Source organism: Haemaphysalis longicornis, unplaced genomic scaffold (genome assembly GCF_048455015.1).
Source record: "Haemaphysalis longicornis isolate Haplotype H1 unplaced genomic scaffold, Haemaphysalis longicornis Haplotype H1 scaffold_10, whole genome shotgun sequence".
In the NCBI taxonomy this organism is placed as follows: Eukaryota; Metazoa; Arthropoda; class Arachnida; order Ixodida; family Ixodidae; genus Haemaphysalis; species Haemaphysalis longicornis.
In genome coordinates this window covers 19,468,516-19,493,997 of record NW_027526204.1, presented here as the reverse complement: position 1 = coordinate 19,493,997, position 25,482 = coordinate 19,468,516, and the positions used below count along the sequence as shown (strand labels likewise).

Genomic DNA, 25,482 nt, shown 5'->3' with positions numbered 1-25,482 from the left:
CGTCTTGTCTTGTCGTCTTGCGCTGTGGTTTAACTCTTCCAAGAAACATTGTACGGAATTTGGATACTAAGACGACTCTACCATTACGCCGAGTTTCGTTTGCTGGTCATAATAATATTTAGTTTTCTCACAACAAATGCATTCACACCGTCGCTCAATATGCTGTGTCGCCTCTGTGTTGTGTCCTAAGCAGTTTCGCTGATAGTCTACTTTCACAGAGAGGAATGCGTAATGCATTTTTCAGAGCTGCGTAATTAATAAACTTTTTTTACCTGCTATGAACCTCAACTATCAGGAGCACCTTGCCTGCTCATAGCGACGCCTGTGTCGTCTGTTTTCGACTGTCCATGCATGTTCTTTCTATTCTGATTTCTCTGATCACAGCTGCCGTTCTCTTTTTCCAGTCTGGAAGGCGCTCCAAACCTTCTGTCTCTGACCCTGTATTTGCTTGGAACTCACCCTGAGATTCAAGACAAGGTCCGGTCGGAAGTTCTTGATGTTCTAAAAATGGAGGTAAGAGAAATAAGCGGCATTTTACACTGCCCTATCGATTGTCTGGAAACATTCAGGTCTTCGAAAAAAAATTTCTACGATGAGGTAAAGTTCGCTGACATTTTGTAATTACCGTCACTTGTTTCAGAAAATAAAACGCGGTTTTAGCGTAACGAGCATTTTCTTTATATAACAACGTTGGGTTTCGTGCAAACTCAACCATTGTTTTAAGAAAGAAAAAAAAGCAGTGCGAAGTCGGCTTCAGTTCCACGTGACATACAAACGCCACATGAGCTCTTCCAGCTAAAATTCAAGCTGATTTAAGAAAGCGGATTAACTTGAAATCTTGCCTTTCTGAAATGCACCGTATTTTTACAATACTTGATTGAAAATAGTAAAATGGTAACGGGTCACGGTAGCGTTATTGAGGTGCTTTTATTGCCCGCGTGCAGCTTATCGTCTACAAAACATTTCGCAGCATTTATGACATTCTACTCAAATTCGTACTACTTATATTTTTCTGCAACAGTGCACGCTCGCAGTAATGTTGCATCATTTTGCCAATGCCTGCAAACAGGACAATCCGAATGAGCCAAGCAAAAGAGAAGAAAACGGGTAGACCTTTTGGAGCCGACAGCTGCTTTTAAAGGACCGAATTAGGCGTTTGTTGTTGAGTTTATCGGTTCCACCTATATTATCTACTGGCGCAATACATTCAAGCTTTTCTTTCTGCTTCAGGTTGATTTAATTGCTGAAAGGTAAGAATAATGGGTAATTAGGGTTTTAATCATAACGAAGTTTCATTTTACGGCATCTTTCTCTACGGTAATAATTAGTATTTCCAGGTCCTCGCGAATTTCAGCAATTGAATTAGCCCTGGCCAATCCCCCCTTCTGGGTACGTGCCAAGAACTTCGATGGTATCATCATAATCATCATCTATGGTGATTTAACTTGCGCCACAAATTCCTGTATTTGTTTTCCGATTATTCTGATCAACGTTTTTTTTTATTTTTTTATCCGAACCTAGTTTCCTAAATCGGTCACACTAGCCCCCATAAGGCTCCCTATCCTGGCAAATTCTCCAAGCGGGTATGCACCACAAACAAAGGAACAACAACAACAACAACTTGTGCCGATGTCTAAAGTCGTTATGCGTCTTCGGTACATATTGCAAAGATATCTTCTCACATCTTCTACCACGTATCCTTTTGTGGTGGAGATGCTGGAATGATCCCACCGGCGACAACGGAGCTTCTGAGCGGCCGCCAAGTCACTCTCGGGGGCCTCTCAATACCTCAAACCTCCGATCAGCGAGCTACAGTGGTCATGGCCAACCCTTCGGTCGTGAACCTCACTTGCCCTAGGGATCCACGAATTTTCTGCGGCACCCATGACGTTGCCTTCAAAGACTGGCTGCAAATATACCAGCGCGCAATTGGCCACAATTGATAGTATGCAATGCTCATGCTGGCGAACGTCTGCTACTACAATAAAGGTACCCCCACGGTTTGGTTTGACACTAATGAAGCAACTATCACCAGTTGGAACAGCTTTAAGAAGCAATTACGGGCTTTTGTTGCGAAGTCCGTTGATCGTCAGTTGGCTGCTGAGGAACTTTCGACTCGTGCTCAGAGTGCGACTGAATCATACATCATGCATTCGCACTTCACCATAAAGTTCATTCCCAGATGCTGGAAACTCAAAGTTCGGTAATGCGCTGAACGGGATAGCTGATGATGCCTTCAATCTCCTGATGTTGAGATCATAACCGTCGATGAGATCATCACCGAATGCTGCCGCGTCGAAAAAGCTTGAAGCCAGTGCCTTGCCCAGCAGTACATGAGGCCTCCTAACACGGCCACCAGATCTTCGTGTGAGCACCTCTTCCCAGCCGCCGGATCATGCCACCCCTCCGCATCAGAATCAATTTCGCAAAAGTTCGCAAGATCTTTCGCCACGACATTGAGGCTCTAGCAGCATCAACGAAGACGAATACGACGAAGCACCACTCTGAGGCTCACTGCGCGAGCCTCGTGGCGCAAGCGGTCAGTGCTCCGAGGAACTTCGGGCATTCGGCCAGGCATAGCAGCCGCTCGCCCGTCAGCTGCCGACGTGTTTAAAATATGTGTTGTACTGTGGCACGGGCTTTTCATTCCCTCGTGTTGCCACAGAATTGGTGACCACGGACAGCGGACATGGCAGCCAACAATCAAACCACTTTGGATGCTGAGATCGGAGCCACCGCTGCAGATGACAGCCATGCAACATCCTCCGCCGCTCATGGTGACGTGGCTGCACTTTCGCTGAAGTTTCCCCATTACTGGCCTGAGGACCCATAGCTCTGGCTCGCCCAGGTAAACAGCCGGTTCGCCTCTGCTCGCATCACATCGCAAAGCCAGAAATTAAATCACACCGTGTCTGCACTGCCTCCCGAGATCGCAACCGTTCTTCGCCACTTGATTGTTTCACCGCCGGCGACCCCCCCGTTTGACACCCTAACGAGTGAACTCATGCAGCGGACGACAATGTCGGAACAGCGACGGTTGCAGCTCCTACAATCTGAAGAACTCGGTGATCGCAAATCCTCACAGCTACTGCGTCGCCTTCAACAGCTCCCTGGAGAAAAGGAACGCACGTTCGAACAAGCGTTGCTACGAGAGCGTTTTCTTCAACGCCTGCCCACCTCCATCCGCATGCTGCTGGCGACCGCGAGATGTTTATCCATTCCCCAGCTGGCCCAACTTGCCGACTCCGTCATGGACGTTCCCACGCCCGTCGAAACGTCCATGACTTATCACTCCCGGAACGTTCCGGGCCCAGTAAAGCAGCATCCACAACGACGTCTCCACCTGCGCTGCAGAGCCTGCGTCAGGAATTCCGTGGGGAGATCACCAAGCTATAAGATCAGATCGGCGCTCTCTCAGCCCAGCGTCAACACTCTCCCTCGCGCGGCCACTCTTTCTCGGGCCGCCGTTCGCCGTCGCCTTTAAGGCAAGGCGTATGCAGGTATCACCGCAACTTTGCAAAAGCAGCGCGGAAGTGTACAACCCCCTGCACTTTCCAGGGAAACTCCCCGGCGCACCACTAGAGGCGGCGAGTGGTGTCAGTTGCAAAGTAAGCCGCTTGTTTTTTGTGACGGGCAAAACCACCGGACTGGGTTTCTTCGTCGGCAGAGACGATGAGGTCAGCGTCATACCGTCCTCAGCCGTGTTTCGCAAGGGCAGACGAACCACAAGCAGCTTACAAGCCGCCAACGAGACTCCCATTGCAACCTACGGAGAGCAATCGCTGTCACTCAACATTGGCCTCCGGAGAACATTTCGATGGATTTTTCTTATCGTTGATGTGGCCTACCCCATTCTGGGCGCAGGCTTCCTGCGTGACTACAACGTGTTAGTTGACATGCACCGCAAGCGCCTCATTGTTGCTACAACGCACCTCTCTGTGTATGGTATGGCATCGAAGGGACCGCTCTTGACGGTCGCAAGCACCTCGTCGAAGTCGGTCTATGACAAGCTTCTTGAGGAATTCCCGTCCATTCAGCGACCTGGCAACTTCATCCACCCCGTCCGACATGACGTCACTCATCACATTGTCACTATTGGCCCACCCATTCACGCTCCAGCTCGACGCTTACCACCTGATCGCTACAAGATCGCACGTGACGAGTTCGATCGCATGCTTGAGCTCGGAATAGTTCGACCGTCGTCTAGCCCTCACGCATCCCCGTTGCACATAGTTCCAAAGCCGTCACCTGGAGACTGGCGTCCCTGCGGAGACTACCGGTTGCTTAACAACGCCTCTGTTCCTGATCGTTACCCCCTTCCGCACATTGCAGACTTCTCAGCACCACTGCATGAGGCGACGGTTTTCTCTAAGATCGACCTTGTTAACTTACCATCAGATTACCGTGGAGCCGGCAGGTATTCCAAAGAGGGCAATCATCACGCCGTTCGGACTTTTTGAGTACGTGCGCATGCCTTTCGGCCTTCGCAACGCTGCACAAACTTTCCAACGGTTAATTGACACCGTGACACCAGGATTACCGTTCTGCTTCGCTCACATCGATGACTTGCTGGTGTTCAGTAGCGACGCAGAACAACACATCCAGCACATTCGCCAACTCTTCAGTCACCTTGCCGAATATGGCCTTATCGTCAATAGAGCCAAGTGCGAGTTCGGTGCTCACGAGCTAGACTTCATCGGCCATCGTGTAGACAAAAATGGCATTCGCCCCTTGCCTTCAAAAGTACAGGCCATCCAAGACTTTCCGCAGCCATCTTCCATACGCAAACTCCGCGAGTTTCTTGGCCTCCTAAATTTTTACTGCCGTTTCATCCCGAATTGCGCCCCCCTACTCCGGCCACTGACAGATATGCTCACAGGAAACAAATCAATAGCATCTCCACTCAATTTGTCTCCAGAAGCAGTAGCCGCTTTCAAGAATATCAAGACCAAACTGTCCCAGGCAACCGTTTTCGTCCATCTTAGACCGGGAGCTCCGCTTTGCCTAATGACCGATGCATCTGACGCAGCAGTCGGAGCTGCCTGCAACAGTTTCTGGACAATGCCTGGCAACCCCTTGCTTTCTTTTCCCGCAAGTTGTCACCAGCGGAGTCACGCCACAGCACCTTCGGTAGGGAACTCCTTGCAATCTACAAGGCTGTACATTACTTCAGGCACTTCCTGTAGGGTCGGGAGACGGACCACAAACATCTTACCTCCGCCATACGGTCGAACTCCACCAAATTTTCACCTCGCAAAACCCGCCGTCTTTCGTCGCTGAATTCACAACGGACATACGGCACGTGCAAGGGCAGGACAACACTGACGCGGATGCACTCTCACGTGTCGACGCAACTCCAATTCCCACAACTCGGCTGACAACGACTTCACCGCACTCGCAACCGCGCCGCAAGTTGACGCCGAAATAATGGCCCCTCGAAAAAACCCCGGCTCGCTGCACTTTGTGAAGTACCCATCAAATTGTGTGCTGTACCGGTGCTTTGCGATGTTTCCACGCACACCCCGCGACCACTCGTCTCGGCAAATTTCCGACGCATTGTTTTCGGTGCCTTCCATAGACTATCGCACCCTGGAATCCGAGCCACGCAACATCTGCTGACGTTGCGTTTCGTTTGGCCGGGCATCAACAAGGACGTACGCGCGTGGACGCGCTGCTGTCTCGTATGCCAGCAGGCAAAGGTTGACCGGCACACCAAGGCCCCTCTCGGCTTGTTTACGGCACCAACTGAGCGCTTCGACAAGGTGCACGTAGACAATTTGGGGCCCTGGCCTCCTCCAAAAGGCAGCACATACCTACTAACTTGAATGGGTCGGTTCACCCATTGGCCCGAGGCGTTCCCTCTTCCCGACATCCGTAGTGAAACCATGGCCAACGCCTTCATTGCCGGCTGGGTTTCCCGCTATGGTGTCCCATCAACTGTCACTACCGACCGAGGTCGCCAGTTCGAGTCTGTACTCTTCAATAACCTTCTGACCCTTCTTGGCACTTCCCGCACTCGGACCACAGCATACCACCCCGCTGGCAACGGGCTTATTGAGCATTTTCACTGCTCCGTCAAGACAGCACTCAGGGCACAGCCGGACGCCACCCATTGGTCCCCCTCCCTTTCGTTGGTTCTGCTGAGTATTCGGGCTACTTTGAAGCAGGATCCGCACTGCGCGCCCGCAGAGATCGTCTCTGATGCGCCGCAACACCTACCGGGAGAGTTTTTCACTGATTCCGATCATCACCGTGCCCTGATCCCACCGACTACGCGACCGAACTACGGGGTTCTTTTCGCTCCGTTCGTGCGCCCGCACCACGCTGCCAACAGCATGCGGATGCCCGTGTTCCCAGCGAACTAACAACGTCCCCCTACGTTTTTGTCCGCCGTGACGCCGTGCGCAAACCACTTCAGCGCCCGTATGACGGACCCTACCGCGTCATCCACCGTGCTGATAAGCATTTCACCGTGGATTTCGATGGCAGACAGGACACTATTTCTGTTGATCGCCTCAAACCAGCGTTCATTAAGGAGGCGCTCTCTACACAACCAGACGAATTCACAATACTAATTGCAGATCAACCTCCCAGCCACCCCAGTTGCAACAGACCACAAAACCCACACGACGACCTCCAAAAGTATTCTTGCGGCTGACTCCATTGCTCCGCCATTAGAAGGGGGCCTCCTGTAGCAGCATCAACAAAGACGAAGACGTCGAAGCACTACTCTGAGGCTCACTGCGCGAGCCTCGTGGGGCAAGCGGTCAGTGCTCCCAGGAACTCCAGGCGTTGGGCCAGGCATAGCTGCCGCTGGCCCGTCAGCTGCTTACGTGTTCAAAATATATGAGTGGTTCTGTGGCTCGGCGTTTTTATTGCCTCGTGCTGCCACAAGGCTATTGTTGCTGCTCCTACATCGTCTTGCTATGTCGATCAGCTTGTCCCAACTATTGTCGGGGTTTAAAACGCTGTTCGGGAAGAACTGATGAAGCTGGAACAGCATCCTCTCTGCGCGACCACTTTTTCGAGAGCGAGCGCCCCTCACACATCTCATTTACTGGCGATTAGCGGGCCATATTTCTCGCTACCGACCCCCCAGCCCGTCGTCAATCGGGTTCCCTTCACCACCTTTTGTCGTCCATTCGCTTCCCGCGTCTTCCCTCGGAAAACTAGACGACGCAGCTGAAGAGGTAACGCCGCCTTCCCGAACCGACCTCAAAATCCTCTGCTCAAGTTCCCTATGAATAACACAAAATTTTACTCGATGTTGAATTGGACGGTGTAACTGGGCGCCGGGGCACAAGTTTCTGTGATGAGTTCCTAGCTTCGCTCTCGTGTACGCAAAGGTTTGACACCTGCCATGACATCTGACCGCGTCGCCGATGGTACTATTGCAGCCGTTGCCAGTGTGTGCACTACACGCATTACGATTGGAAGCTTGCAAGCAATTGTGCTGTTTACGGTGCTGGAGAACTGGACTCAAGATATGACACTCGGCGCTGGCATCTTCGAGGATCCCTCTGCTCTTATTAACGACTCTACCGGCGACGTTCATCTCGACCTGCTATTTGTGCCCTGCGATGATGACAGACCGCTCACACGTTTTTGCTCCATAGACTATGTCAGTTAGCCGCCTAGAGCCACCACGTGCGTCCCACTATTTACCAGCACCCCCGTACCTGATGAAGACTACGTCGTTTCAACCTCCGTCTTACTAGAGCGCAGCATAGCACTTCCTATACCGTCGTGGTTCCTTGCCTATTCAGAATTTTGCTTTGTGCCCTCAGGTTATCCCCTGCCTGATCGCCTTGGGTCTGACGTCTTATATTGCTGACCACAAGATATCTACGTTGCCTTTAGACTCTCCACGACAAGCTGGTTCTTGCCCACCCCCCTACCCGGCTGGCTCTGAGCACTTTGCCGTGATGCTGCTTCTAGACTTGTCTCCGACTCAGACGCACAAACTTCACGCGCTTCTGACATCCTACTAAATATTTGACCTAGACAATCGTCAACTGGGTAAAGCATCCGGTGTAAAGCTCCGCATCCACACCGGCAACGCCAGCCCTATTCAGTGCAGGCCGTACAGGGCGTCCCAATGCTGAGCAGCAGGTTATCCAAAACGAGGTCAGTGAGATGCTAGCGAAGGACATTAATGAACCATTCTCCAGCCCCTGGGCCTCCCCTGCTGTACTCCTCAAGAAGACGCGGGTATGGCGCTTCTGTGTATATTACCGCCACCTAAATGCCGTCACCAAACACGACGTCTACTCCCTGCCCTGTATCCATGACGCACTAGATTGTGTGCACGGCGCGAAATACTTTTTCTCAGTCGACCTTCACTCTGGTTATTAGTGAATTGCTGTCGACGGTATGAACCGGGCAAAAAGAGCTTTTATAACACCCGGTAGTCTGTACCACTTTAAATTCATGCCTTTGGTATGTGTAATGCACCAGCAACCTTCGAGCGCATGATGGATGCCTTACTTCAAGGATTCAAGTGTACGACTTGTCTGTCTGACATCGATTACGTAATTGTTTTTCGCCTTCATTTCGGGATCATCTAGACCACCTTACCGACATTTTGACCACAGGCGGAGAATACGGAGGGAATTTCCAGGAGGGGGTTCTGCCCCCCCCCCTGGTAATGCTGATACCTGCCCCCCCCCCATTACTTCCCGAAGTGTCATTACCAATGCCATTACCAGTTGATATTACCAGTCTCCACGTTATCACTTAACATTTTATTGGAGCTAAAGGCTTACTGCATCATTGAATTGGCGCAGACGTGAACAGCTTACTTTCACACTTTCATGTATTACTTCGAACTATCACCATAGCTGGACAAGCGCACCAGAAGCGCACTAGAGGCATGTATGTGCAGTCGGCAAAACGCTTGTCTATAACGCTCCAGCGGCGTGCTCCGGACTGCGCGGGAAACACCTAGTGATAACTCCTTGTTTGAGACCGCTAGAATGCGGCCATGTGCGACCCGCATCAGCGCGATGGCTCTTTCCCTTGTGGCGGCGCCCGTAGCCTGGGCTTCGGTACCTTCTTTCGCCGTGATAAGCCCTGCCTGCACTGCCGTGCCGCGAAACAATAGCGGCACTTAGAGATTGTTAGTGCAGCGCTGGCTGCGTTTAACTACGTGCAACGCTTAATTTTCGCGGCGCCCTACGCAATTTAGACAGCACTTCTTTTTTTGTATGTGAGAAAATTAACAACAATCGCCGACAACGCATCGCTGCTGTTGTTCTAGAGTGACTAGATATCGGTCCGGGACCGCTTGCCTACTGCATTAGGAATTGTGGCATTAGCAAGTCAGCAGTGACGTGCAAAGCCGAGTGCAGAGACCGGATAGTGGTGCACGCAGAACTCGCGCATCGTATTGGCGGAACTATCATGCATAGAACAGCTGTCATCATCATCATCGTCACCGCCTATCTACGCCCACTGCAAGGCAAAGGCATCTCCCATTAATCTCCAATTATCTCAATCCTGTGCTAACTGCGACCAATTTATTACAGAAAACTTCTTGATCTCATCTGTCCCTCTTACTTTCTGCCCCCCCCCCTGCCCCACTTGCCTTCTCTTGAGATTCACCCTGTTGTCCTTAATTACCTTAGCAGTACTTGCCCTGCCCACGTCTATTTCTCGTTCTTATTGTCCACCTATATGTCCTTAACACACGTTTATTCCCTGACATACTCCGCTCTCTCCTTGTTTCTTAATGTTACACCTATCATCTTCGGTTCCATTGCTCGCTGAGTCGTCCTCAATTTAAGTAAAACCCTCTTAGTGAGCCTCCAAGTTTCTGTACCCTAGGTGAGTACCGGTAAGATGCAGCTGTCATACACTTTCTTCTTCAGGGACAATGGTAGGTTGCTATTTATTATCTGAGAATGTCTGCCGTATGCACTCCACCCCATTCTGATCCTTCTAATTATCTCTGCCTCGTGGTTGGGATCCGGGTTCAAAACTTGGCCTAAGTCGACATATTCGCTTACCGCTTACCACTTTTACTGCCTCGCCTTCTATCTCAAACAGGTGTACTGCCCCGAGGTTTTTGATCATTACTTTGGTTTTCTGCATATTAATTTGCAGGCCCACGGTTCTACTCTGTTTGTCCAGTGCGGAAAGCATGCTTCGAAATTCGTCCCCCGAGTACTTAGCAAGGCAACGTCATCAGCAAATCTGAGGTTACTGAAGTATTCTCCATTAACCCTTACTCCCCCCTGTTCCCAATCCAAGGTTCTGAATACTTCTTGTAAACATGCTGTGACTAACATCGGAGGGATTGTGTTTCCTTGTCTGACGCCTTTCCTTATAGGTATTTTAGTGCTCTCCTTATTTAGGATAATGGTGGCTGTGGGCTCACTGTAGATATCCTCAAGTATTCTTACATAATGCTATCTACCCCCTGGTTGCGTTATGCCTGAATGACTGGTGAGGTTAAGACCAAGTCAAATGGTTTCTCATAGTCTATGAAGGCTATTTATAGGGGTTCAGTATACTCCGCGCACTTCTCTATCGCCTGATTGAGCGTGTGAATATGGTCCACTGTTGAATATGAATAGCCTTTACGAAACCCTGCTTGTTCTTTAATTTGACTGAAATCTAAGGTGGCAGAAATTCTATTAGAGATTACCTTGGTAAGTACCTTGTAGACGACTGATGATGATGATGATGGTTTGATGTTTATGGCGCAAGGCCAACTAGGGCAAAGAGCGCCAAAACAATAGTCGTCATATATGAGAGGTGATACCTTAAACACTAAGTAAAATCAGCAAAAACAAAAGTAAAATCACGAAACGACAATGAGCATGGCTGGTGTATAGGGCCAGATTTCATGATGCGTGATAGGAAATGAGGTTTAAAAACTTGACGTCGGACAAATACTCAAACACACGTTTCACGGAAACAATGGCATCATCACCTAGGAAAAACGATGGATGTAGGGGAATATGTTGTCTGTAGAGTTCTCTGAAGTGTTTGTGTCGTGTTGTGTGAAGTGCCTTGCATGTGATTAGTATGTGCACTACGGATAGGGCCTCTCCGCACCTGCTGCACTGGGGTCTAGATGATCCCGTCAGCAGATACGAGTGCGTCGCATGGGTGTGCCCTATCCGTAGCCTACCCAAAGCGACTTCCGTGTGTCTGTTGCGCGAGTCAGCTGTGTACCGTCCCAAGTGTGGCTTTATTACATGTAGTTTGTTGTCTGTCTGTTCGTCCCAGTGTGTTTGCCATGTTCTGCGCAGGTGTTGTCTTATGTGTGGCTTGAAGTCTGTGTAGGGTACCGTTGTAATGTCCACAGTGTTCCTGAGTGCAGCAGCACCGGCCCTCTCGTCTGCCAACTCGTTCCCAGCGATCCCTGCGTGTCCTGGGACCCAGCAGAGGACCAGCTGATGCTTTTGTGCATACACGGACATGATAGTGCTGAATACAAGATTAACTATGTGGTTTTTGTGGGGCTTGTGCGATGACAGTGCGCGAACAACACTCAAAGAATCTGTATAAATGATGGAATTGGGAATTTGAGTTTCAAGAATGTGTCGTACAATCAGTAATATTCCATACGCTTCTGCTGAAAAAATTGATGTGTGCACGCTCATGGTTCTGGCTGCATTGAAATTAGGACCATGAGCAGCGCACGACACCATACTGTTGGTTTTAGAAGCGTCACTATAAAATTCTGCACATGTGTACTTAAACTGCAAAGACAGAAAGTGCTGCAGTATTGCAGCTCGTGGTACATGATTTTTGTCAAGTCTCATAAAAGAAAGGTCGCACGACACAGGGCGAACTTGCCAAGGCGGTAAACTTTTAAAGAAGGATGACCTGTACACATCTAAAAACGAAGCACTGAGATCCGAGGCACGCTCTCTCACTCTAAGTGAGAAGGGCAGAGGAACGGATGGGCGATTTGCAAAGAGCAGAGATGTTGATGTGTCGTTAAAGACAGCATAAAAAGGATGATTATTCAGTGATGAAATTTTAAAAGCATATAGCAAGTCCATGTACGTTCGTTGGTTGTCAAGGCTCCACTTATCACACTCGACATACAGACTCTCGACAGGGCTAGTGCGAAAAGCACCCGAGGCGAGACGAAGCCCCAAGTGTAGCACTGGGTCGAGCATTCGCAACGCTGTCTTAGTCGCCGACCCATATACCACACTGCCATAGTCTAAACGAGACCCAACCAAAGCAGTGTAGAGCCGTAGTAGGAGTTCTTTGTCGGAACCATAAGATTGATGGGAGAGAACCTTAAGTATATTCATTGTTTTCAGACATTTATGTTTAAGTTCCTTGATGTGTGGAATGAATGTAAGTTTCTGGTCAAACACAACACCTAAGAACTTGTGCTCCTTGTTCACAGGAAGCGACACGCCATTAAGAGTAATGTCTGGGTCTATATGGACCCCGCGCTTCCTGGAGAACACAACGCAAGCGCTTTTTACAGGATTTAATTTAAAACCGTTCTTGTCTGCCCAGCCGGCAAGTTTCTTTACACCAAGCTGGACTTGACGTTCGCAGATTGACATATTGCATGATTTATAGGATATCTGCACGTCATCTACATACATGGAATAAGAGATTGTGGGTGGCAGTGCCTTACCAAGAGAGTTCATTTTTACTATGAAGAGAGTGCAGCTCAACACGCCACCCTGTGGCACGCCATTTTCTTGCACGTAAACGTTTGAGAGGGCACAACCAACTCTTACTCGAAACGTTCTGTCTGACAAGTAACTAACAAGAGTGTTCAACATGTTACCCGAAACACCGAATGACTTGAGGTCACTAAGGATCCCCTAACGCCAAGCGGTGTCGTATGCCTTTTCAAGGTCGAAAAAGACAGTTAAACAATGCTGCTTATGCGCGAAGGCATCCTTGATATACGAGTCAAGAGCTACAAGTTGATCATTCGTCGATCGCCCCACCCTAAAGCCTGCCTGGCAGCTCTCGAGAAGACCGTTGTACTCAAGGAAGTACACGAGCCTGCGATTTACTATCTTCTCGAAGAGCTTGCACAGGCAGCTCGTCAGGGCTATAGGACGGTAGCTTGAGGGGGACGACGGGTCCTTTCCCTCTTTCAGGAAAGCTACAACTATAGCCTCCTTCCAGGAGTTTGGAATGTGCCCCGAAAGCCATATCTTGTTATATAGGTGTAAGAGTGTTAGAAGAGTGTCTGCGTGCAGGTGTTGTATCATTGTGTATGTGATGTTGTCTGGGCCTGGAGCTGAGGGTTTACACGTGCTCAGAGCAGCCCTCAGCTCATGTAGTGAAAACAGGGAGTTGTACGAAGTGTGTGATTTGTTGTTGTCGTGTAGGGACTTCTTTTCACAAGAGACTTTATGTTTCAGGAAAGTGTTCGTGTAATGTGCTGAACTGGACACGTGTTGGAAGTGTTGTGCGAGTGTGTCAGCCTGGTCTTCCAGAGTGTCCCCTGTTGTACTGACCAGGGGTAGGCTGTGTGTCTGTTGTCCTTTGAGTTTGCGTATACGTGTCCATACTTTCCGTGTGTCTGTGTAGGAGTTTATTGATGTTATGAATGTACGCCAACTCTCTCGTTTTGCCTCACGGCGCACACGTTTTCCCATCGCCTTAGCCCTTTTGAACAAGAGGAGGTTTCCCGACGTGGGGTACCGACGAAGGATACCCCACGCCTTGTTCTGGGCCTCTCGCGCCCGCCTACAGTCCTCATTCCACCACGGCCTCCGCTGGTTGCGCGGGGCACCAGAGACGTGGGGAATGGACTTTTCGGCGGCGTCGAGGATGTGCGCCGTGAGGAGTTGGGTAGCTTCTTCAACGTGTAGGTGTCCTATGGATGTGTGGTGTAGTTTGGATGTCTCTGTAAATGTATTCCAGTTAGCTCGTGCTTCATTGAACCTATTATGGGAAGAGGAACTGCTTGGGCCTTTACCTATATATGTAAGTGAGGTGGGGAAGTGGTCACTGCCATATGGGTCAGTTCCCACACCCCACTCGAGATGAGGAAAGAGAACTGCGGAGCCAATCGCCAAGTCAAGACATGAGTATGTGTTGTGTCCTATGTTATGGTATGTAGGCTGTTTACTGTTGAAAAGGCATGCTCCTGAAGGTGTAAGGAATTTCTCTATGAGGCGACCTCGGGCATCCGTGCGAGAAGAGCCCCAAAGAGTGTTGTGAGCATTAAGGTCGCCTGTCAGGATGTATGGTTCGGGCAGCTGGTCAACCAGCGCCTCGAAGTCGGAGCTCGTAAGTGAAACATCAGGAGGGATGTATATGGAGCATACCGTTATCAACCTGTTAAATATTATTAAGCGTATTGCTACAGCCTCAAGGATAGTGTTCAAGGTGACAGGGTGGCATGCTAACGATTTCCGGACGATTATGGCCACACCGCCAGAAGAGTGTGTGCAGCCATCCCTGTCTTTCCTGTATACCAGGTAACTATTCAAGAAATTTGTGTGTTTAGAATTCAAATGTGTTTCCTGAACACACATAACATTTGGCTGATTGGTATGCAGAATCTCATACACGTCGTCAAGATTATTCAGAAGGCCTCTGCAGTTCCATTGTACTATGTTCTCTCTTCCCATTATGAAGTGTTCGGAGCTACTGGACTGTGTTGTTTATGTGTCGTCTTTCGGGGCTGTGACTCTCGTCTTTTTTGGCTTGTCGGGAGGCTTTGGCGTCGGGACGCGTTCCTTGCGGTGCACCGCAGACAAGAACGGACCGACGTCCATTTCATCCTCGGATGTCCTCGGAGCGCCTGAGGGATCAGGCTCCTTGGACCGCGAACCCTTTGGGGCGCGCTTTTCCTTGCCCGCAACCACCGAGGGGTTCAGGAACGCCTCGGATGGCACAGGCGGTGCGGTGGGGGTGGGACCTGCCGCTGGCTCCCCCAAGTCCATCTCCTCTGCGCCCTCGCCTGTGGCTTGGGACGCTGGAGTGGAAGTGGAGGATGCAGCATTGCTTCCACCAGACGTGGTTGCCCCCACAGCCGCTGCTGGCTCAGCGAGCGGTGCGGAGGCGGGTTGGGCTGCCCGAGGCAACCCAGGGGGGGGCGGGGCAGGGACCAGGTCAGACTCGCTGAACTGGGTCCCTGTGGACACCAGACGCCGCTCCGCCCCCCGGCGAGCCGCGTCGGCGTACCTCCCCAGAGGGAAAGAGGCGAACCTCTTTCGCGCCTCTGGAAAGGTGATGTTCTCAGTGACCTTTACATTTATGATTTGTTTTTCTTGCTTAAATTTCTCACAAGTGCGAGACCAAGCTGCGTGGGGCCCCTGGCAGTTGGCACAGGTGAAACTCTGGGTGTTGCAGTTTTCGGACGGGTGGTCATGTTGGCCGCATTTCGCACAGGTAAGGCGGCCGCGGCAGGAGTTGGTGCCATGCCCAAACCGTTGGCACTTAAAACAGCGCCGCGGGTTAGGGATGTAAGGCCGGACCGGACATCGAACAAAACCTGCATTTACGTATTCTGGAAGGCTCGACCTGTCGAAAGTTAAGATAAGATGCTTTGTAGGTATTTGTTTGTCCTCTCTACGTATGTTTATGCGCCTGACTGCTGTTACGCCCTGACCTCGAAGGCCCTCCAGCAGGTCGGCTTCAGTTTCGTTTAGTAGATCGGGATCGGAGATCACGCCCTGGGAGCTGTTTAAGCTGCGGTGGGGCGTGACCCTGATGTCAAGATCACCGATTCGGGTCTGGCTCAAGAGTTTTTCTGCCTGCTGCTGCTTGGTCACTTCGACCAGCAATTGCCCAGTTCTTTGTTTCTTGGCTTTGTACGCCTCACCAATTATACTCGTCAGGAACTTCGATAACAAGAAGACAGACAATGAAGCGACAGATCTTTCTGTGTCAGTTGACTCAACTACAAGAAAACGGGAATAGCTGTTTACAGTTGTTGGAAAGACAGTTGTTGAAAGAGGTGGAAATGGAACTTCGGTGCGGCCCCTTTTCGGGGGCCGATCACGTCTGGGGGGGGGGTTTGAAAATGCCATATGACACATTGAAAAGCAGGGAGACGGGGGTACTTTCTTCCACAACCTTACCCTGATAGCTGAGGAGGTCCCGGAGCTCCCTGCCTGGTAAACAGACAGGGAGCCCATCCGCCGGAGCTTGACCTGGGCTCCGACGGCCACCGTTAGAGGTTTCTACCCTTCACCTTAAAAAAACACATCACCACGGTTGGATCCAGCTTATGTTTGGGGGCTCGGGGTCCGCGGTATCGCCAGTACCGTCACCAAGATTGCTCAAGGTGCCCCGTGCGGGGTTGTAGACGACTGACAGTAAGCTGATCGGCCTGTAATTTTTCAAGTCCTTCATGTCACCTTTCCTATGGATTAGGGTGATATTGACGTTCTTCCAAGAATCTGGTAGACTCGCGGTCATTACGCATTGCGTGTACAGTTTTACCAGTTTTACTAGTACAATTTCCCCGCCATCTTTCAATAGGTCTGCTGTTATCTGATCTTTACCAGGGGCTTTGCCCCCTTTCATTTCGTTCAAAGCCTTTCTTAGTTCTTCTGTCGTTACTGGTGGGATGTCTATCTCCTCTGAACTACTTTCTCATTCGGCATTATCCTGGATGTACCAGCTACTGCAAAGATCTCTATAGAACTCCTCGGCTACTACGACTATTTTATCCCTATTTGTGATGACATTCCCTTGCTTGTCTTTAAGTGCATACGTCTTGTTTTTCCCCACGCTTAGACGCCTCTTCACTGCTTTCAGGATGCCTCCATTCTTTACAGCATGTTCGATCCTATCCATATTATACTTCCGTATGTCAGCTTTCTCACGCTTATTGATTAGCTTCGAAAGCTCTGCTAGTTATATTGTGTCAGATTATGTTATTTATATTCTGCCTGATTAGATCTTTCGTCTCCTGGAAAACTTTACCAGTATCCTGTCTAGCCACCGTGCCCCCGACTTATACTACACACTCCGTACGCCAGCTGTGCGCCAAAGCTAATGCAGAAGAAAAACTCGCACTGCGTGCGCTAAGAGGGGTAATCTCCGCTTTTGTTTCCCGGCCCGGCAGCGCAGCCATAGGCAGCGCTTATTACTGCCGAATGTGTGGAAGCCAAGGCGAATGGCGCAGCGGGGAGGGACACAGCCATCGTCATAATACAGGCCGCGCGTGCACACATTCTACCTATCTCAAACCAGGCGTTATCACTAGGAGCCCCCCGAGTAGTACCAAGCACGCCACTCGAGCAATAACGACAAGCCTTTTGCCTACTGTATATGTATGTAGTGAAGCAGAAGGGGAAATGAGGAGCTCGTTGAAATAATACAGAAATAAGGGCAGGCAGAACCAAGGACGAGAATGCGGTAGGAAATTTTATTATTGTTGAAACTGCTACAGATTTTTGAGGTAAAGTAGCGAAAAAAAATTACACCATCTTCCCGTAGGGGAACCCTGAGTAGTATGCGAAGCAGGCATGGGGTCGATTGAAGTGCCCATTAGTTTTCAGTTCGTCGTTTCCGTGAGGTTGAGGTACGTAGCTACCGCTGTATTTACCGTTTGGTTTCCATGGTAACTACCACACTTTTCACATACCGGAACTACGTAATGGGAAATTGCGTTAACCCCATGGCTGTTTCGAATACTACTCAGGATTCCCGTACGGGAAGATGGTGTAATTTTATTGGAAGGGGAGGGGGCTGGTTAGAGTGTAGAGGCATTAAACAGAGAGAGAGAGAAGTTGTACGTGGCATGAGTTAGTCTTTATTAATGCATTATCATCATCATGTTCAACGGAGGTGACGTCGGGCTGTGGTTGGCGTTCCGCTTTGAGTATGACCGCCTTATGGTCTGTGAATTGTAAAGACAAGCGCTGTTGTAGTGGATGAACCCTAAAGTTGCTGAAGATGATGTCGATGCACGTTCCCTGGATGGTTGTGGGCTGCTTGTAATCCCAGCCCGCCGAGACTCGCCGACGCACGCCGCTGCCGACGACGATGAAACGTCGAAGGCGCGTGAAGGGTGCTCGTCTTGTTCCGGCCCAGGAAGACACCGGCAACACTGTCGCTCCAGGAGCCATAGAAGGGTGAGACACCCCCGGGCGTTCAGCAAGCCGAGCATGCGCAGTGGAGGTGTGGACGGCGCAACAACGACAACGACAATGGAGGGACATAGCCCCGACCATGAGATGCTTCGCATGTAAAACATACCCGCCGGGTGGGATCCTAACCAACGTCCTTCAGAATACGCGTCTGGTGCGATGACCACTACGCTACCTGCGGGGCTGTGATCCCCTCTACTTTCTCGGGCATTTATGTTAAAGGGGCCCTAAATAGGTTTCTGAAGGTCGCCATTTCAATCGCGCAATCACTAGAGTACCCCTTCACGACAATGTATACGAAATATTACACCTCTGCGTAAAGCAGGGGCCGCACAAACACGCAACAAAGATGCTTTCTTTCTTCCTTGCTAACCTACCGCTTCCTTGCCGCCACACTTGCGCGCTGTGACGTGCGACAGAGCGGTTGTGACGCACCCGTGTGACGCACGAAGCTCTCAACAGTACAGCTCCGCTATTGGTGGGCCTGTTAAGTGGTGTAGCCAGTCAGCGTTCCCGGCTCTGGGAGAAACGCGGTTGCGCGCAGCGGTCCTGCACCGGTGGCACGGTGTATTCGTCCTGCACGGGTGGCACGGACGAATGTTTATCATCGCCATCCGTTACACGAGCGTAGCTGAGTTTGTAGTCGTTTACACGGCATGAATAACGCTGAAAAACACGGAAAATCTCTGCGGGCACAAACGGCCGCTACACGCGCGACCGCGGCAAGCATCTGCCTGCTCGGTCGGCAAGCAGCCCACTGTGCGGTGTACGCACGATAACGCATACACCGCAGCAGCTAAAACTTGTCACCGCCCGCCAGTGCGGGACTATTGCTGAAAATCAGTTTGGAAATACGCGAAAGGGGGTGATAGTGCAGTGAAAGATTGCGCGGGGGTCGTCGTCGTCGCGGCCTCGCAAAGCAGTGTCTGGATAACTGCGGCGATGCTAAGCCTTTTCATCGACCTCGGTGGGACGAGTTCACCGCGAAACGCTAACGCTAGCGAGCCGCTAGCGAGCCGCTATAGTCGTCGGTGGCAATCTTCAATTATTGTCGTTAGCGAGCATGTTGAGTTAGGAAGCCCCCTATTTTGCCTTCAAACGCTCGTTTGCGCTCGTTTCCGCCGACGCTTCACAGCCGGCGCGAGGAGCCGTTCGATGCGGGCCGGCCACCGACCGACCCCGCTGAGCGGTAGTAGGCGGAGCTTGGCCGTCGTCTGCTACAAGCGTGACGTACCGCCGAGCGGAGCCAATGGCTGCGCGCTTCTCGACGCAACCCTGTTTCTCTAGGTGTCACCGATCAGGTCTTGCGCCTGGTCGGTGGCGTCTCCGCTTCCACAGTGCTTTGGAGGAGCGGCTGAAGAGAGAATGCGCCAGGCCTGGTTGCGGGCCCTTTTTAATGAACGATAGCTCGGCTAATACTGGACGCTTTTAAATCATTTTTGCGACAGGATGTTCTTTGGATAGTGCTCCAATTATTGCGCACGTAAAATCTCAACCTTTGGAACCGTGTTTAGGGCTCCTTCAAGGTAATTGTTTACTGCGCTTTATGGTGGTAACCAGCGCCACTCCGACCATTTGGGGCGAAGAGGGAGTTAAAAAGAAGGTCCCTTCACCCCGAGTAGTCCGAGTGGCGCTGGTTACCACCCCAAAGCGAAGGAAACAATTACCCTAAATACCCGGCGCTACGTGACAGCGTGTCACCTCTGCCAACGGCGTAAAGGGCCCCCCACATTCCCGGTGGGCCAGCTGCAGCCATTTTACATTCCATTCCGGTCGAGCCCTTTTACCGTGTTGGTCTCGACGTCCTTGGACCTTTCCCTGAGTAACGGACGGGAAACCGGGGGGTCCCCGTAGCTACCAATTATTATACGCGCTACGCGATCACACGTGCACTACCAACAAGCTGTGCAACCGATGTCGCCGATTTCTTGCTTCATTACCACATCCTCATTTATAGTGCCCTCGCCAAGTGCTAACACACCGTCGACGCACAGTTTTATACCAAGTGCTCCCCGATATTATTCGCTCCTGTACAACACGGCCTAACTGACAACAGCATATTATCCTCAGACGAACGGGCTCACCGAACGCCCTAACCGTACCCTGACTAATCTGTTGTCTTTCTACGTGTCTGGGGATCATGGCGACTGGGATCTTGTTCTACGGTATGTTACCTTCACCTACAATACTTCTCGACACGACACGGCCGGCTATTCTCTTTTTCACCTTTTGTTCCACCGCGAGCCTACTCTACCGCTCGACACCCTGGTCCCGTCAGCGCCTTCACTTTTGAATACTGCCGAGTGCGCAGGAGACGCCATAGGGCGAGCTGATCTGGCACGCCAAATTGCCCGTGCCCATCTATCTGCATCGTAGTCGCAGCAAAAGTGCGCCTACGAGAACTGGCACCACCCAGTGCGTTTTGGATCCGGGTTCTCTGGTGCACGCTTGGACCCCGTCCCACCGTGTGGATTTGTGGGAAAAACTCCTGCCCAGGTACTCTGGTCTCTATCGGGTACTCCGTGAAGGGGCTCATGTGATGCAGAAGATTTCTCCTGTTGCAGCACGCACTGGCATTGTGCACGTTACGCGACTTACGCCGTACCAGTCATCGCACCCTCCCCTTTCATTGGCAACGGCGAGACGGCGCTTGCTCCGGCGGCACGCTATGCAATGGAGTGTTTGTTCAATACCCACAAAAAGTACAATCCGTATGAGGCTTGGAAAAATGTAAAAGGTAGACTTTTGGGATAGGTGATTTCAGCTGTGCCGATGCCTACTGTCGCGTTACGTCTTCTCCTGTAAATATTGTAAATATATATCCTCGTGTCTCCTGCCACGCACCAATATTATGGCCTTATTCATGTCAATTACTGCTTAGGAGATGCGCTAAAGTATCTCCTCCTCTAGTGGCAAAAACCTCTCAGTATTGCGAGAGCGAATCTTGCTCGCGCTTCTCATTATATGGCCAAATCAGATCCTTTTGAACCATTTGCGGGTGAGTTGTCCTTCAAGATCTGGTAGCTGGGCAACTAATTACGTGCTAGAGGTACGATCATAAGTATAGGCGTCCTATCGTTTCGGAAGAGAAAGTAAATAGCAGTCACTGTTATTTTACAACGCTCCCTCTTCACCACAGGGCAGTTTCACATACAAATCAACAATGAAAATGACATACCTGGACATGGTTTTAAACGAATCAATGAGAATGTACACATCAGTCGTAGGGTAAGTACCTATACCTGATACTCTGATTGGTTAGAAGTGTTTCCAATCATTTCGTGGTCCCGGCACACAAACTCTACTTATATACACATAAGTAGTAATAATGCTCTTGGTGGTCAAATATAGAATACAGCGCCAGCAGCCCAACACGCTAAGAAAATCATAACAGTAGTTGGGCAACCATTTTGTATTCTAAATTACCGGTTTGTGAATGGTCCAAAGAAAATTCAGTACGTGGTGCGGGGACCGAATCTACTATCTTTGGCTTGTGGGTTCCGTACTTTACTAACTCGGTCACGTGCCCGGCAGTATACTGCACCACTTTTCTTATCCTAAACTGGAAGGTTGTATCAAGTTCCACCCCGAAAATTCAGGGTGAACAAGAACTTCCTTTTAAACTGCTAGAAGCGACTCCATTGCCGACAGTAAGCAGCTGCCGACTGGTGGTAAAACCTTTCATGCCACCTTTCGTACCAAGGCTGCCAGAACTTGGGCACTGGTAACACTTCTACCTTACTATAAAACTGGGACACAGAGACTTCGTGAACGAACACAGAAAGGCCAAGAGTCAGGAACAGTTAGTTTTTATTAAAAGATTTTATTCAAATAATCATTTTAAGTGTTCGTAAAGTAAGTCAGCTGAACAGACGTCACAACACGCACGAAGAGAAATGCTCGCATATATACATTTGCATGCAAGTTGTGTGTTTGTGTGTGTGCGTTCGTGTGCCCGCGTGCGTGTGTGCGCTGTAAACAGGATTTACTCCGTAGCGGAGAGCTCTAGCCCCGAAACATGAAGGTTGCATTGAAGCGTTGATCGAAGCACAAACATCTTCGTCGTTTTTAGCGTTCGTGCTGCGGCTGCCATGACTTGCCACCCCACCACCATGGCGGTGTGAATGTTGGCTCGTGCGTGGCACATCCTCATTCATAATAAATCCCGGATACTGATTACATTTTTATTATTTACCTTCTAAGGGCGCTGGCGACGGTGTTTCTCACAATTGTCTCGAAGAGATAACCATTCCGGAGACTCGGGGTAACCAGGCAATGAGAGGGTCGATGTAGATGACGCTGGTGGGGTGGACGAGGGGGTGAGCTCAACTACACAATTTACAGGAGCTGTACGCTTGAGTACAGGGTAAGGGTCGTGGTACCGCTAAAGGAGTTTAGTGCTTAGAGGTGTTACTGTCACTTGCAGAGAGACGAACCAGCGGGATGACTAGGTAGGGACGCGCGCAAATTTGTCTCCCTGCGACCCTTCAAACTTTCGATCTGCCTCGGGAAGTGACCAGGCCAGCTGGCGAGATTATTTGGCGTGTTAGGCGAAGTCAGAGATCGGCGTGCAATCCAAGTCTTTAGGGCGATGCTGAAGTATGGTGCAACAGGGCTCGTGCCTATACAATTTGAAAAATGGAGATGCCGGTCGTGGCCTGCGTGGAGTTGTTATGCGCCTAAATAAATAAATGCAAGACGCTGTTCCAGTTTGAAACATCCGATGCAATTTGCACTGCAATAGCATCAGCCAAGGTCTGGTTAAAACGTTCGGAGAGAAATTCGTCGGTGGGTTCCGTGCAGGGGTGACGTGGTGGGCGGCACTGCAAGCTCTGAAGGGAGTCATTACAAACTTGGACACAAAAGGCCTTGCTCTGTCAGTGAGGAGTTCACGGAGTGCTCCAGGCCACAAAATAAAGTGCCAGGGAACGTAGGCCTCCTCGCGCATTGTAACGGCCAGCATGAGAGCAGGCTAAGCACATTGGCTCATGCAGTCGACACCGGCAACGACCCACCGGTTGGCAGCTGCGGTGCTGGGGAGAGGCCCTTGGATGTCCATACCGGAGCGGTGTAATGATTGCGCCGGACGTTAAAATGGCTGCATATGGCCAGCTCTGTGGTAGGATGATCTTTGGCGTTGACATGAAACGCGGGAACAAAGGTATTTACATAACTAAACCCTTCATGCCTTGTCAGCACTACAGCTAGGGCAGGCGTTGATAGGTGCTTGAGTACACCATCACGGGCGCAACGTGGCTCCTGGTGAAAAAAAGCAGAATATTTTGAACGCTGATGGCGCGGAATGACCAAGAGCCACTCGCCACGCTTATGTTTCTAGCTAAGCCCGAACACCATTTTGTCACGAATGGGAAAGTACGGCCTTTTTGGGCGTAGCGTCCGACATGTAATGTTTGCCACTGAGCAAGATGAAGAAAATTCGCGGATCTGTTTCTGCTGAAATGATATCGTGTAAATCTTCAGTAGTGACATGGAGCACTCGCTCGTCGATACTTTGTCGCTGTCATGCAGGAGCGGAAATAGGAAGTGGGCCTTTGTGTAATGCTGATTCCGGGAGATTGATAGCTGACACAAATTTCAAAACCCTGGAGTCACATATTCGGGCATTCTAGGCTACCAGATCGAGTCTTTAACAAGTACAGCAAACAAAGCATGTGGTGGTGCGTAACTAGGACAAGGTGGCTGTAGAGGAGACAACTGAATTTTGCAAGGAGGAAAAGCAATGGACAGGCATCCTTTCTCCGTCACGGAATAATTCATCTCAGCTTTTGTTAGCGCACAATTCGAGTAGGCAAGTTCATACTCATCATGTTCTGCCATGCGTTGAGCAAGAATCGCCCATCTGCCGCTACCACCATTCTCATAGGTGAGAATTTTCGTCGGGCTATTAGGGTCGCAATGGCAGAATGATTAGCTGAAATGCGAGGCGATGACGCAGTTTAATAAGAGCGCCGTCGCGCACTCTTGACCACGATGAGCGCGGTCAGGCGCGTGGTGACAGAAGCTAAGTTCCTTACCAAGCGCCGAAGGTACGAACCACAGCTATAAAGCGGTGAAAGGAATTGACTGTTGCCACCTTCACTAACACAGGCAACTTCATCGGATCGGATAGAACACTGTTATGTGAAACGAGATGGCCAAGGGTGGTCACTTACCGGGTAGCGAAATGGTTGCCTTCTACGATTTGCTGAAGCCCCCTGGCCATCAGTCACTTGACAATTTGCTGAAGTCGGCTGAGGTTTGTCGAAAAATGTGGGCAAAATACGACATCTATTTGGTAATGGTGAGACATCTGCCATTTAAGGCCCCAGATGAAATTTCCCATCACCTCCTCGAAGGTTGGAGGAGCATTGCAGAGGCCGAACGGCGTCAACTTTAATTCAGAGAGGCCGCCGTAAAGAAAATGTTTAGCGCAATCAGCATCGGCCACGCAGACCTGTCAGTATACTGAGGACAAGTCGCGAGATGCGGATTCTGTACCTTTCAGATATTCATTGGACACCATGTACTCGTAAGATCTTTTTTAGTTATTTATTTTCTTACACAATACTGTCAATCCCCAAGGCGGATTATAATAGGAGTTAGCATATACATTCAAATTTACAGAAAACATGTGCACGCCTCAGGTAAAGCGCCAATATTATCACAGTACTACAGTGCTCATTCAGATTGGACAATCAAAATAACACAGTAAAAAAACAAGTATTCAAAATCAAACTATACAGATACCACGATGCATGCAAGCGTCGTATTAGGTAGATTTCAAGGTATTCAGGCAATTAACACAGTAATAGCGCAGACCAATTACATACAAGGTAAATACGAACATCATCGATCAAGATACATAACCTAGCACACTTTTTTCAGCAAGCTGAAGAAATTTTTGAATGCTTGGTGCATTCCATTCTTGGTGCCTAGTGCACTCCATTCACAAATGCTGCGTGGAAAGATGAATAGCTTATGGTGTTGTTAATGAATGAATACTCTTATAATTACCAGGAATGCCGTTGCCATCTCGGTCTAGCGTCGAGAAAGATCAAGAAGGAATCAGAGTTTATTCTCAATTATATGTGGATTACCTGATATAGAAACTCCAATCGAAGCAGCTATGCGTGGCCTCAAACGGTGGGTAAACCTGCTCGACGTAATAGTTCAGTTGGCGATTCAGCGCGCTCATATCTGTTGTAGATTGTAGGTATTCTTCCATTCGACTGCTCGCGTGATTTCCTTTGAATTACCGCGCGCCCCCTTCTCCTGCCCTTTCAGAGCCAACTGCAGAAATACAGTGCGACGGAGGGGGGCGTGGCACGTACTTCGGAAAGTAGATAAGTGCAGCGGCGCTTGTCAGCGCGGGGAGTCGGCCGCCGGGAGTTCCGCCACCCATATTGAAGGAGCCCGCATGGCAGCAAGC

The 25,482-nt window shown here is 50.1% G+C and overlaps 1 protein-coding gene and 1 pseudogene across 1 annotated transcript in view; both read left to right on the top strand.

Moving 5' to 3' along the window:
• LOC144157638 (lithocholate 6-beta-hydroxylase-like) overlaps positions 1–25,482 on the top strand; it is a 121,484-nt gene that overhangs the window by 83,814 nt on the left and 12,188 nt on the right. The window contains exons 10-11 of the mRNA XM_077688461.1: positions 405–513; positions 21,193–21,281. Of these exons, the coding sequence (XP_077544587.1) occupies positions 405–513; positions 21,193–21,281 (198 nt within the window). The remainder of the gene's footprint in view (positions 1–404; positions 514–21,192; positions 21,282–25,482) is intronic.
• Positions 2,690–6,261, top strand: LOC144158027 (uncharacterized; annotated as a pseudogene).